This window comes from Trachypithecus francoisi, unplaced genomic scaffold (genome assembly GCF_009764315.1).
Source record: "Trachypithecus francoisi isolate TF-2019V2 unplaced genomic scaffold, Tfra_2.0 Lachesis_group6, whole genome shotgun sequence".
Lineage (NCBI taxonomy): Eukaryota > Metazoa > Chordata > Mammalia > Primates > Cercopithecidae > Trachypithecus > Trachypithecus francoisi.
Genome location: NW_022681471.1, coordinates 45,581,412 through 45,596,419, shown reverse-complemented (window position 1 = coordinate 45,596,419; position 15,008 = coordinate 45,581,412). Strand labels below are relative to the sequence as shown.

General features: G+C 40.0%; 1 protein-coding gene across 1 annotated transcript in view; it reads right to left on the bottom strand.

Moving 5' to 3' along the window:
- Positions 1-5,123: 5,123 nt before the first annotated feature.
- MORC4 (MORC family CW-type zinc finger 4) overlaps positions 5,124-15,008 on the bottom strand; it is a 64,314-nt gene continuing 54,429 nt past the window's right edge. Inside the window, 7 exon segments of the mRNA XM_033201069.1 lie at positions 5,124-7,571; position 7,860; positions 7,911-8,041; positions 8,044-8,155; positions 8,449-8,465; positions 8,468-8,689; positions 8,692-9,131. Of these exon segments, the coding sequence (XP_033056960.1) occupies positions 7,420-7,571; position 7,860; positions 7,911-8,041; positions 8,044-8,155; positions 8,449-8,465; positions 8,468-8,689; positions 8,692-9,131 (1,075 nt within the window). The 3' untranslated portion in view covers positions 5,124-7,419.

Here is a 15,008-nt window from a genome sequence, read left to right as displayed (position 1 = left end):
CAGTGCTTTCGGAGTCTGTGATATTTGACCAAGTTCTGTGTGGGCTGCTCAGGAGAAAGGCCAGTTAAACAAAAACTACAAAGAGAGGCTGGGCGCAGTGGCTCACGCCTGTAATCCCAGCACTTTGGGATCATGACACGAGGTCAGGAGATCGAGACCATCCTAGCTAACATGTGAAACCCCGTCTCTACTAAAAATACAAAAAAAAAGAGCCAGGCATGGTGGTGGGCACCTGTACTCCCAGCTACTCAGGAGGTTGAGGCAGGAGAATGGCATGAACCCAGGAGGTGGAGCTTGCAGTGAGCCGAGATCGCACCACTGCACTCCAGCCTGGGTGACAGAGCGAGACTCTGTCTCAAAACAAACAAACAAACATACACCTACAAAAAGAAGATGCTCTTTGCAGCCTCTTTACCTATATTTATGTCTGGAAATGCCCAATGGAACACAAAAGGATGGATCAGCATCCCCCACAGAGGGATATATCTGATGATACTGTGAAGACCCTATTCCCTTGGTTTAAAGGCACTGAACACTTTGGTTAAAAAAGCAAATATATTGGCTGGGAAAAGAAACACATTCAGCCACAGATCAGGTATTAACACCAGCATTTGCACTAGTTTCTCAGTTTAGCCTAAAAGGAGCCAGAAAAGATGAGTTCAGTGGGTTTAAAAAATAGAACCAAAATTCAGAAACAATGGACACTGCAATTTGGGGGAGAAGGGGACTTCTCTGAGTAACACACCCTTTACCAAAATGATTCAATAGCTTAAAAATGGAAGCAAGATACAAATCAAGGAAAAGGCAGACAGGATGAGAAAGGTGGTGCCATCCTCCTGTTGGCAATTCCAGAGGTACCTTGTATGGTTAATTTTACTTATCTGTGTGTAATAATAAACCAATATGTTCTTAAGTGTCACTTTCTCACTCCCCAAGAGACTTGTCCAACTCAGCACTGTCTGGAGAGGGGGATTCAAAGCAGCCAGTGAGAACACCCATGGGCAGAGGCCAGCAAGTCCAAGACCTCCTGGAGTGTAAGAATAGGATCTCGATGGCTGTGTGGATATCAGGAAAGCTGCCAAGTGACAGCTGTGAGTGAAAAACCCAGTCAAGGGAAATGAATTTCCATGTTGTTTGGAGGGATATTCGTTATATAAGTGAACAATTTCCTGATCATGAGGGCCGTTAAACATTGTGTGGGACTGTGAAACTGTCTTCCTTGGAATTGCTGTTAGTGTGGGCTGGTTTTAGCATTTTCCTATTAAAAGGAAGAAGACAAGAGTAATCATTTTCAAGATAGGCAGGATGGTGTATAGGCAGTGGGTTTGGGCTCTGGAGTCAGATGAATCTGGTTTGGATTTTGCCTCTGCACTCTAGCTGGATGGCCTTGGGAAAGCCACTTCAATTCTCTACAATCCAGTTTCCTCATCCACACAATGTGGATGAGAGCTGCCTCTCAGTGTGGTCATGGCATACAGTGTGTACTAACAAATGAGTAATAAATAAGTAGACTGGCGACCTAAAGGTAGGGTCAAAGCCACACCAAAATGTGTTTCTTTGGGGAACGGGGGCAGACAACAAAGTGTATTTTCTGCCACAGATCTGAATCCATGTTATCAAGAATTTGTACTATACAAGGTGGGCAATTGGGAACGCACTAGCAAGTCTTTGAGCAGAGGCATGACCTGACGGAGTTGTTAAAAAACAAAATTTGGTGACACTGAGTAGGGTGGATTGGGAGGGAGAACAGGAGGCAAGGGAGGCCATCTAAGAATTTATTTAGATAATCAAGGCATGAGGTAATAAGTTATTGGTCTTTCCCAGGCCAAAACTTCTCAAGATTCTTCCCAAAGTTCAAATATCTTGAAGACTTTGGATGAGTTTCCACTCATAAAATGTGGGAAGTCAGGGGAAAGGCAGACCTGAGAAGTTGAGAGGGAAGGGATAATGGTGGCTCTCATCCAGATCTGTGACCATGTGGATTGGAACAGAACCATGATTAACCAGGTCGCACTGCTAGAGGAAAGGTCAGTCCAAGGTAACTACACACTGTGGTTAACATCCCAAATTTAGGGACAATTGGAGAGATTTCAACAGCTACTTCATCCTAATTCATTAAGCAGGTTTAGCATAGCCCCTCTTGCTGGCGTTTCCCAGCCCTTGGTTGATTCTATTCCTTATGCTTCACACTAGATAATCTACTCTCTCAAACCCTCTTGGTATTTCTGTATTCACTCTCCACCCAGTCTTGTGACTTTGCTTACTCTTCCCTATACCTGTAAAACCCTCCCCACACATCTTCAGCTTTCCAATCCTTCCAGGTTTCCAGGGCCTATCTGGAAGACCAGACCTTCTGCAACACTTTCCTGAGCCTCTGTCTAAAGTTATCTTGACTACCTGAGGCACAATGGACAGATATATGAAGGTGTTTGGTATGTTGGAAGCACCCAAAACATTTGCACGGTTTTATCTAAAATGGGTTGCGAATTTCTGGTGAATCACATCAAAACTTTGGGCTTAGTGTTGGGGGCAAGTAACAAAAAAAATTTCTTCTGTAAGATTTTATTTTCTATTAGAAAATGAATGCCATTTATGTCTCACTTGGTAACTAAAGCTTTCACATACATAAGACTAAATCAGCTCTTCTTTCAATTATCTATTATCCAAACATGTTCTCTAAGTTTTGATTCAGAAAGTATAGTTCCTTAATGCCCCCTTTGCCTAATAGAAGTCATGAGTTACAGATGTCCATTTCACAAAGCGTAAGTCATTCTTTGAAGGAAATTACACTTGACTTAGCCTGAGCTCACACCTGGCATTCCTCAGTAGACCCCTGTGCTTCACTGTTAATACAGTACTATAGAAAAGGGTTTGAATTCATATACAGAATTCTGAAAGACATTCTATATGGAGACTGCCTCTGGGAATGAAGAGCTTGCAATTAAGCCTCTGCCTCCGAATTGTTAGCCCAAATAATTTGCAATCACTAAACCTGGGCAAGCAAATTCTCCTGTTCCCTGGGCCACAAGGTACCTGGTCTAACCCTCTACCAGGTGCCCAACAAGTTCATCCAACAAGCACGCATCGACCTCCTAGTGCCCAGAACTTGTCTCCTAGAGACTTGTTCTGTCTGTTCTTTGCTTGAGGATAGCTCCTTTCTTCTCTTGATACAAACTATCACCACTCTCGGAAAAAGTGAACAGACGCCTCCTCAGAATGTTTTTTTCTCCTTTTAGTTCTCATTCTTAAGATCTGGTCTCTACAGACATCTCCTGGTTATGTTTTATAGTTCTCAGTATTTAAAAATTGCATGCCAGGGAACCTCTAAAAGATTCTGAATGTTTGTAGTAAAGAATACCCACATTCCTCTTCTCCTTTGGTAGCCCTTCTACCTACCCATACCAAAGATCAGCTAAAGAGAAACACTAGGCCACTGCAGCTCATGCTGATTGCCCCTTCTAACCTACAGCACTTAATATCTCAGTCTTTCATTTTCCAAGTTGAATGTCCAGGATTGTCATCTACCTCACTCATACTGCATTTATCCAACCCCTTCTATGAACAAGGTACTGTTTTAGGACCCTGAGGGAGATGAAGATATGAACAAAACACAGTTCCCATCATTAACTAATTACCTCCAAGATCCCGGGTACTATGATAAGCTCTAGGATACAGTGGTTGGCAAAAACAGGCATGGCCCTTCCCCTCATGGAACTTACTAGTGAGGGAGGCAGACAGGGAGCATGTGTGTTGTGTTCACTACTGTATATCACAAGGCACATAGTCGGTACCCAATATTTATTGAGTGAAAGCAAATGACCAAATATATCATGATAAATTGTGAGGTGCTATGAATTCAGGAAAACAGGAAACAGTGATAGCATAATAGGGAAGACAGAGACAAAAGGCTGCCAGAGAATGCCTGTCTGAGGAAGTGACACACCAAGACCTGAAGGATGGGGACTAATCAGCTATATGCTAATACTGGAGATGGGAGCATTCTAGTGGAGAAGCAGTATGGGTAAAGTATGTTTGCGGAGAGGGAATAGCAGGGTAAAGTCTCTGAGGTAAGAGCTCGGCATGTGTCCATAGGAAGACTACAGTGAGCCAGGGGGAAAGTGGTATTATGAAGAGGGGTCACAAGAGACGAAGTACAAGTAGGCAGGGGCCTTGCAGGATACTGTAAGTAGTTTGGATTTTATTCTAAGTGTCCATGAGAAGTCATTTAAGGGCTTCAAGCAGGGGATCACGTGATCTAATTTATTACTTTAAAAAAAAATCACTGTCTATAGACAACTGCAGGAACAAGAGTAGAAGCAAGGACTCCAGCTAGGAGTTATAATAACCCACGGGAGATCATGGCAGTTTGGACTAAGGTAGCTATAGTAAAAGTGAAGAGAGTCAAGACACACTTTGGAGGTAGAACTGACAGACTTGTTGACAGGCTGGATGTAGGGAGTGAGAGAAGAGGAAAATTAGGGATAACTTCCAGGTTTCTAGCTTAAGCAACTAGATGGGTGGACATGCCATTTTCTAAGATGAGGAAAACTGGGAGAAAGGGAACAGCCTCAGGGTGTATCACTGCTTATTTTTAATGAGGCATGTTAAGTGTACATGTCAAGTAGGCAGCTGAATATTGAATCTAGAGCTTTCTAATAGGGAAGATAGGACACAGATGTTTGTGATAAAAGCCTTGAAAAGTTAAATGTTCACACAGAAATTTTTTGTCTAGCTGGGTTAATCAGAGAAGTTTGCAGGAAAAAGTTGGCATTTGAGCCAAAGGAAAGATGATGAGGGAAAGCATTCCAGGTAAAGGGAATGAAACTGCAAAGGTGGAGACAGGAGAAATCTTAAAGCATGCTCAGAAATTGGAAAATTGTTCAGTTGAGACAGAACGTGGCTTGTATCTGGAATGTTACTAGATGACTCTAGAAAGGGTGACTGAAGCCAGATCACAAAGGGCTTTGAGCACCATCCTAGGGAATTTGTACTATACAAGGTGGGCAATTGGGAACGCACTAGCAAGTCTTTGAGCAGAGGCATGACCTGACGGAGTTGTTAAAAAACAAAATTTGGTGACACTGAGTAGGGTGGATTGAGGAGGGAGAACAGGAGGCAAGGAGGCCATCTAAGAATTTATTTAGATAATCAAGGCATGAGGTAATAAGTTATTTAGGTAATAACCTAAATGTTGATCATGCAATGGAAAGTTAAACGCAAATGTGGGAGACAGTTTAAAGGGGAATTATGATTATGTTAACCTAACAGGAAAGCCAGGAGGAGGCACCTGCTTTTTTCTTCTCAGTATCTTTTGCCTCCACACTAGATCATAACCTCTGGTAAGGCTGGGAGTTATTTTTCAATTTTTCCACAGTGGGATTTAACACTATCAACGAGATCTCATGCTGGTATGGCTTTGTAGTAAATAGGAAACAAAGAGGTAGCTCTGGTATTGAAGTGAATGGACTCACACAGACAGTGGTGCTGGAAAAAGCAGTGTGGGGTCAGGACCACAAACCAGGGAATGGGCTGAGAGTAAGCACTAGGAAAGAAGAGTTCAAATTTCCTACCTTCTTCCCTTTAAAGCCTCACTGCCTGCCCTCCTTCCTACTCCGTCCCTTCATTCAGCCAACAAACACTCACACAGACAGAACCTTCAATGCTCTGAATTTTTTCCTCCAGCAGACTCCCATTCATCTGTGTGAAATCCCACCCGCTCACAGCCCCCATCTGATGAATAAGTCTCACTGAGAGAATGTCGGAATGTGCTACTCTTCCCTCAGTACTATTTACATTTAGACAACCGTGGCCTTGACTATCATAATCCAGATGTCTAACATGAAAATTAATCATATGGCAAGCAAGAGCTGGGGTGAGGTGGAAGGTAAGGGGGATATCTTAAGTACTCATTCTAATGATGAAGCCTGGATCTGGCCTCCCCTCATTCCCTGCAGTCTCACTGGGATATCTACTATGAACCCCCTTTCAAAGGAGGTAAAATTAATTTGGAAAAGTGTTCTGAAGTAACTCTGTGGGGGAGAAACAGAATGAATATCCAAGACATTTCCTCTGGACTAGCTAATCCTTTTGCCACTGCTTGATCTCACCTTCCTTTGATTGTTTCTTCTCTACTTCCTACTTTTTACTGTTGGTATTTTTTTATGTGTTCATTGTTCAATGTCTTTTGAAAAGTATCCTGAACTCTTTGGAGAGTATGTGCTATGTAAACACAATAAAGAAATGAATACAATGTCTCCTTTTACAAGAGAGTAAGTTTTACTATTTCTGATAGTATGAGGTTTACCCCTCACTCAGCACTAGCCTGAAGAGTGAGTAGGTGTATTCTGGGGGACATCAGATAGATTCCACTCTAAAATACTTCGGTAACTACCCGAAATCCCATTAATTTGATGATAAATATATTTTTTAATTTGAGCCTTATAGGTTTGTTTTTCAAGAATCCCTTATTAAAATGCAAATACCAAGCAGGTGAACAGATCATGATGTAACCTTAGTTCCCTTTACATTAACCCACCACTTCTATCAAACACATTTTTCACATTCCAATTTTTCCACGTCTTTGTTTATGCTTTTCTTCTTCCAGAGGTAATGCTAAATTTAATATAAATTAGAAATATAACATTACCTTATATTTTCAAATAATCTCTCATTTGATATTCAAATCCAAGCCTACTTGATCTTTTTAAAAACAATTTATTTTTTCCAATGTAAGAATAACAAGTTTAATATTGAAAATCTGAAAAAGGCAGGAAGATAGGAAGAAGAAAACTATCAACCATAATCCTACCACCTAAAGAACACTCATTGACAGTGTGGCCATGCTCATTCTTTAAGCCTTAATTTAGGTCCCATTTCTGGTGTGGTGCCTTCCTTGAACTTCCTCCCCAGATCTTCCATGTCATATCTGTACCACTCAGTTGTACATATCATACACTTTTGTGTATAATGTGATGTATGTCTTATGTTTCCAACGAGATTGTTACATCTTCGAAGGCTGCAAACATGAGTTACACTTATTAGCTTACCCCCAAAACACCTGGTATACCGGACCCAATATCTGCTGATTGATTTAACCTAAATGAATACAAACCATTTCAGAAAAAGATATAAAATAGACCATATATCCAGGTCATGAAAATTAAAGCTTTCAGGTCACCTAGCTTGGTGACTATTGCTTTTCTATTCCTAGACTCTTGAAAGTCTATTTAAACCGGCCTCTTTCTCCACACCAAAACTAATAAGAAGGAGACTGATTATGAGCCAGGATTGACACAGATTCTCTATATAAGGCATAAAGGTGAGGGTGAGAGAGAGAGAGAGAGAAAGAAAGACACAGATGTGGGGAGGGAGAGAAAAGAGAAGAGACAGAAGAGAAGCGAAGGGTATACAGTCTGGTGCTCAATCCAGTATGTGATTTGCCTCCAGCACCGTGTACAGGATCCCATCCACTTGTTCTGAGTCATACCCGATCTCACGAAGCTCCAAGTGAGGAGGACAGAAGTAAGGAGATAGCTGACGTGGATACGTAGCCGCGTAAGCTTTGCAAAGCCCTGTATGAAGGAGTGAGGGGGCAGGAGAAGAGATGACATGGAGTCATTAACCAACAGAATAAAATGAAGCCCCTTCAAAATGGAACCACATTTCTCACAGTTATGTTTTCATTAGATAGAAAGAAGAAAGCACAACACCACCAAGCACAGGGAGACTGGCTGCAGCTTTCTAAGAAGTAATACTCAATTCTTGGGGCCTGTGAATTAAGGCTTCCTCCTTTGTCTATGGCCAATAACAGGGGGTCCTGAGGATGCTTCCCATTAGCACTCACAAGCTGATAACTAAACCCTAGTAATTAACCTTTCTAGGTCATCTCCCTCTGGGGTCCGATAGGAGACCTGAGCCTTCTGCAGCATTTCCAGGTGTGTCTCTGCTTCCTTCAATTTCTCTTTTAACTCTTGCTTTTCCTCTTTGGTTCTTTCCAGCTCAGCTTTCAGAATCTGGAATTCAGCTTGGCGATAACCCATGTTTTCTTGCTCCAGTACAAGCCTTCCGCCTCCTGGGTACTGTAGATCACCAATTCATGTTGGACTTTCTTGAACTCAGACTGCCAGTGATTCCTCTCCTGTTCCAGCTCCTCCACCTGCAGTCCAAGAAACAGAAATTCAATGATCCCACAAAAAAGCATGCCCAAAACCATTCCTCATATGGTCATCCTGTGATTCCACTATACATATTCCTCTACTTAGGGACCTTTTCAATACCCTAAAATGGGCAGGAAGCCTACTACAGTTACTCTATCTGAAACACACCACAGAATAGTTCAAGGGCGTATTTTGTTTAAAGGCCTCAGAACATTAAATAATCAGGGCACCAACATCCCGGTCTCTTGGTTACAATGGTCTCTTATTCCTAGTGGTGAGGTATTACCCTAACCTTTTGCTGGAACAAATCCTTTCAGCCAAAACACGTTCCAATTTTTCTGTGGTTCTCTTCAATTCTTCCAGCTCTCTCTGGTTCTTCATCTTTGGTGTATTATGACCTTCACTCTCCTCATAGCCTCTTCCTTTCTCCCCAATGGCTGCAGCAGGGATTGCAGCAGAGGCACAGAATAAGGCAGGGTTCCAGGATTCAACTGCTTTTCGTCTCTCAGCAAGCTCCTCTCTGTTAACAGGATCAGCTGAATGGGAGCTCCTGAATCTCTAACACCTTTGGCAACACCAACAACAGCTACAAAAGTCCCTTGTTCACTCCCTTTGTTTATGCTTGTGCTACTTCTGTTAGATTCTTCTGCCACCAATCTTGGCATCTGATCTTCTAATTCTTCAGGAAGCAGGGACCCCTGGCGTTGGTCTTTGGCCCCTGGATACAGAATTGAAATCTCCCTATTCTGACCTGTATTCTTGCTTGCTTCTGGATATTCTGGGAAAAGGTATGGTGGTGTACTTCTCTCAGAACTCGATTTATCATGGCTGTTCTCCCCTTCTGGGTAGGCAACAGGTGCCTCTACCCTCCTGTAAGGAGCAGGCATGGAATAATCTAGAGAAGGTGTTGTCATCTCATTCTGGAGCCTTCTTCGTTTCTCCACTGGTTCTTCACCTAGGATCCATTTGTACTTACTGCAAGGAGAGGAAATTAAATTGTAAGCTGTCACAGTACAAGTTAAGTATTTTCTGATCCTATGGAGCCCCAACTCAAACTTCCCATATTCAGACCGGCTCTAGATGTTACCCACAGACAAGTTCAGGTTAGGGATACAACTTTACCCACAAGCCTCAACCCTTTCACCAGTGCAATTGGTATTAAGGGAGAGGTGAAGTTGAAAGATGTGAATGGGCAGCATCTGGATATAATAGGACTAGGTTGACCTTGGTAAGAATTCTAAAAATAAGATTGTGACCAGCCTGACTTAGAAGTATCCTAAAGATGCAAGTCTAGAAGGAAGACAAAAAACACATACCCCAAATCCCCTAACACAAGAATGGAATAAAAAGGCCATAAAAAGCCTAGAGGAGTATGCAGAGAACAGTGCCAACTCATTAATTTTACAGCGTCACAAATGCCTTCCAGTATCAAATACTTATGTACATTTCTTTTTATATTGCAGCAGAACCACACAATCTTTCACCAGCCCACTGGATTGTGGCTAATGCCCCCAGTTCAATTGTAAAAGTTAACTGAATCACAAGGGCCTATTCAGAAACAAAGAAAGTGAATCAGCCAATTCAAGTCATTTCCCCCTTGTAACAAAGAATTCTCGTGCTCAAGCACAAGCAGACACTCCCTGGTTCTGCAGGAAAGCCCATGATGATGGCCTTAAGTCACCTTCCATTTCTGGCTGCTGTATGCACTAGGGGTTGAAGAACTAATGAAACAACTGGCACCAGAGAAATCCATTGGCAATTTTTAATCGTGCAGCAGGGTAGGAACCCCATTTTTATCCTTACAACTATTCTGCCCTCTCTCTGGATAACCAAGACATTTCAAGATAAAATCAACTTTCAAATTTTCAATGAGAAAGCATCAGACATATGATTTGCCACCTCATACTACCTCAAGGCTGCCCATATTTCTCTGTATTTTCTGAGAACACCTGTAAGACAAACCAAACTGTAGCTTCTTATAATGCCCATATGTTCTTCAGATATACAACTGATCTGCCATCTTAATAGATCTTCTCGTGTTAGCCTTAGGTAAAAGCAAAAGGACTTAGGACCTATGTAAGAACAACTGTATCCATCTTTGAAGATGTATAAGGACTACTAGTGATGGCCCATTCAGCTGTGGTACTGAAGAAGACAGCAAACAATCGGTTGGCAGGTATAAAGGAAAAGTATATAATACTAAATAGCAACAACCAAGCCTTGTGAAAAGCCATTACAGTCATATTATTTGCCTTCTCTTCGTTTTCCCACCTCTAAGGGTTCTGTCCTTAACTATCTTCTCTTCTGACCCTGTGTTTCTTCTCCTTCGTAATCTTATAAACCTCTTGGTTTAACCTCTGGGTAACAACTCCCATATTCTCCCAAACCCTGACCCCCAGTACTGAATTTCCAACTGCCTGTGACACATTTCTTCCTGGAGTCCCACTAGTATCTCAAACTCAGTATGTATAAAACCAATCTTTCATTTTCACCTTCAAACTGCTCCTTTTCCCTATGTTTCCTATTTGTGTTACAACAGCACCAAACTGTCAGTAATATTTATACGGTAGGTTTTATACATTATTAATACTCAAGTTCAAGCTCCCTCTACCTTTCCTGGACTACTGCAATGGCTTCCTCCTATCTCCAGTCTCCCCTTCTCTTACCTCCAGATCACTGTCCCAAGCTAATCTTCCTAAAGCATTGCTCTGATTATCCTACTCCTCTATTCAAAATCTTTATTTATTGCTCCCCACAACATAAAAGCTTAAATGTCTTAGCTCAGTATTGCAGCTTTTCCATGCCAAAACATAGTAAACATTTACTGAGCACTTACTCTGTACCAGATCATGTAAGAAGTGCTTAACATGTATTGCCTCATCTAATTTTTCCAATAAACATGAGGCAGGCGGGATTATTATCTCCATTGTTTTAAGGGGATGCTCAGAAGAAGTTAAGTAACTTTCCCAAGGGGCTAGTAAGTATCAGAGCTGGGACATAATTTGGCCCTAGCTTTATCTCTCCTTACTCCCTTTACAAACATCAAACTGGATGCCCTGTAATTCCTCATGCTGCTCCTTTTGACTACCGTCTTCTACCCAACACTGCATGTGTAAATCCATCTCAAATGCTACTTCTGAATTCCTATAGCACTTCAAACACTCTCTTATTAAAATGCATCACTTACTACTGTGTGTGTGTGTGTGTGTGTGTGTCTCTCCTAGGTACCTTACAAAAGTGTAAGTTCCTACACAGAAGGGAGCTTAATTAACCATGCTAGATGGGAGGAGGAATAAAAGTTTCACATAAGAGGCAACCAAAAAAAGAACTATTACGTGAATGAGGAAAATAACTAGATTTTACTTACTGGTGCTATACTTCTCCAGAAAGTCTGGCAAGTCCTTTTAGGAATCAATCTCACACCAGACTTGTATTCACTCATTGAGTAGAGATTAATTATGGGTTTGATATACTAGAAATTCTCCAACTACACAGTTCCCTCTTATTTCCTTTCTGCTCTTTGTCATATTCCTGTATTGTCTGTCAATTTATGGTGCATTTTTGGTTTTCTCCTTAAGTATTTTACATTTTCTGACATACACTATGTTTCTGCTCCTTCAAAATGCTTTCCGAGAGGCTTCTATAAACCACTATCAGTTTTTGTATTCTTTCATTAACCAAGACAGAGAATGATACATTCAAATTAATATATTTCATTTTTTACTCACTCATTTCATAATGTTCCTACTATGTTTAAGGAATGGGCAAGAATAAGGACCAAAAATCACAGCCTGTAATAGTGTATATATACTCCTTCCAGATGATGTATTTTTCAACATCTTTACTGGACAGAATTATAAATTCATTTAAGGTGTACAATTCAACAATTTTAGTATTCTCACAGAGTTGTGTAACCATCACCACAATCTAAGTTGTGAAAATATGCACCACCCCGCAAGAAACCTCCTACACATCAGCACTTACTCCCCATACTCCCACTGGGCCACTACTCTACTTTCTGTCTCTGTAGATTTGCCTGTTCTAGGCATTTAATATAAATGGAATAATACAACATATGGTCTTTTTAAAACTTGCTTCTTTCACCTAAATGGAATAAAACATATGGTCTTTTTTAACTTGCTTCTTTCATTTAACATAATGTTTTCAAGTTTCATCCATGTTGCAGCACATAATCAGTATTTCATTCCTTTTCCTAGCTAAATAATAGTCCATTGTATGAATAGGCCACTTTTATATCCATTCGTCACTTGATGGTTATTTAAATTGCATCCACTTTTTGGCTACCATGAATGATGCTGCTATTAAAACATTAATATACAAGTTTTTGTAAAGATACATGTTTTCAGTTGTCTTGGGTAAAAACTTAAGGGTGGCATTACTGAGTCATATAGCATTCTGTTTAACATTTTGTGAAACTACTGGAATGTCTTCCAAAGTAGCTGCAACATTTTGCATTTATACCAGCAAGTGATCCTCCCACCTCAGCCTTCCAAGTAGCTGGAAGTACAGACATACATGCCCAGCTAATTTTTGTATTTTCTGTAGAGACATGGTCTTCCTATGTTGCCCAGCTGCTCTTGAGCTGCTAGGCTCAAATGATTCTCCCACCTCGGCCTCCCAAAGTGCTGGGATTACAGGTATGAGCCACCATGCCCAGTCTCTTTCTTCAACTGTAATATAGCATCTAAAAATATCATTTTCCCTCTGAGTATTTCTTTAGCTTCAACCCATACTTTTCATATATTTTGTTTTACTTTTTATCTTTCCAATATATTTTTACATTTCCAATGTGATTTTTTTCTTTTACCCATTTGTTATTTTGGAAATTAAGACGTGTCATTTAATTTCCATATATTTGTGCATTTTCCAAATTTCCTTAGGTTGTTGATTTCTAATTTAATTATATTGTGATTGGAGAACATCCTTTGTATGATTATCAATCCTTTTAAATTCACTGAGGTTTGTTTTACAACCTAACATACAGTCTGTCTATCCTGGAGAATATTCATGTGCATTTGAGAAGAATACATACTATGTTGTTGTTGGGTGAAGTTTTCTGTATAATGTCAGGTCTGGTTGGTTCAGAATGTTCTTCAAGTCTTCTATTTTCTTGTTGATCTTCTTCCTAGTTGTTGTATCCATTATTGAAAGTAGGGCATTGAAGTCTCCAACTATTATTGTTAAATTGTCTATTTCTCTCTACATTTTTGCTTTGTGTATTTCTGGGGCTGTGTAGTTAGGTCCATATGTGAGTGTAGTTACTACATCTTCCTGATGGACTTTATCGTCAATGAAATGTCCCTCTTTATACCCAGTAACATTTTTTATTCAAAAGTCTATTTTGTCTGATATTAGTATAATCAGGTTTGCATGTTGAATCTTTTCTATCCTTTTACTTTCAACCTATCTGTATCTTTGCATCTAAAGTGTGTTTCCTGTAAATAGTATATTTACATTTTTAAAAATATATAATCTGAGGCTGGGCGTGGTGGCTCGTCTGTAATCCCAGGACTTTGGAGGCCAAGGCAGGCGGATCATGGGGTCAGGAGATCGAGACCACGGTGAAACCCCGTCTCTACTAAAAATACAAAAAATTAGCCGGGCATGGTGGCAGGCGCCTGTAGTCCCAGTTACTCAGGAGGCTGAGGCAGGAGAATGGTGTGAACCTGGGAGGCAGAGCTTGCAGTGAGCCGAGATCACGCCACTGCACTTCAGCCTGGGTGACAGAGCAAGACTCTGTCTCAAAAAAAAAAAAAAAAAAAAAAAAATATATATATACACACACACACCACACACACACACACACAATCTGATGTCTGTCTTTTGATTGGATTGCTTAATTCAGTCACATTTTATGTTACTGATAAGGCAGAATTTACATCTGCTATTTAGTTTTTAAATTTTCTACAGGTGTCATGCCTTCTTTGTTCCTTTGTCCCACCTTTACTGTTCCTCTTTTTACGTCATATATTTTCTAGTATAACAGTCACGAATCTAATAATACATTGTTATAATTATTACTTTATGCAATGTTATATCTTCCAAGGAAACCAAGAGAAGAAAGTAGAGCAAGTACATATTTACAGAGTTTGTTTCATTAACCTTTATATTTTCAATTTTTTACTATCTGGCATCATTTCCTTACTCCAATGTAACTTTATTCCCATCCACCTCCTTTGTGCTGTTCTTGTCAAATATTTTACATGTGTATATGTTATAAGCACAATGATAAATCATATATATATGCAATTATATACATATATATTGCTTTGCTATTATTTAAATCGGTTAAGAATAGAAAGAGGAAGAAATATGCTATTGTATTGTACTTTATAATTAACTACACAATTACTTTTACAAGCACTCTTTGCTTTTTCATGTGAATTCAGATTACTGTCTGATATTGCTTGCTTTCATCCTAAAAAACTCTCTCTAGTATTTCTTGTAAGGCAGGTCTGCTGGCAACAAATTCCTTCGGCTTTTGTTTATCTAGCAATGTATTTAGTTCACCTTTATTTCCTAAAGATAACTTTATTGTATTAAGATACTTGGTTGACAGTCTTTCATTCAGTACTTTGAATATGTCATCATGCTGCCTTCTTGTTCTCATTTTTTTCTCATGAGAAGTCATCAACTTTAATCTTCTTGGGGTTCTCTTGTACATGATGAATCATTTTCTCTTTGCTTTTGGCTTTCAATATTTGCACTATGATGTGTCTGGCTATGAATCTCTGTATTGATCCTATTTTGAGTTTGCTGAGCTTCTTAGATGTATACATTAACGTTTTTCATCAACTTTGGAAAGTTTTTAGCCATAATTTCTTGAAATTT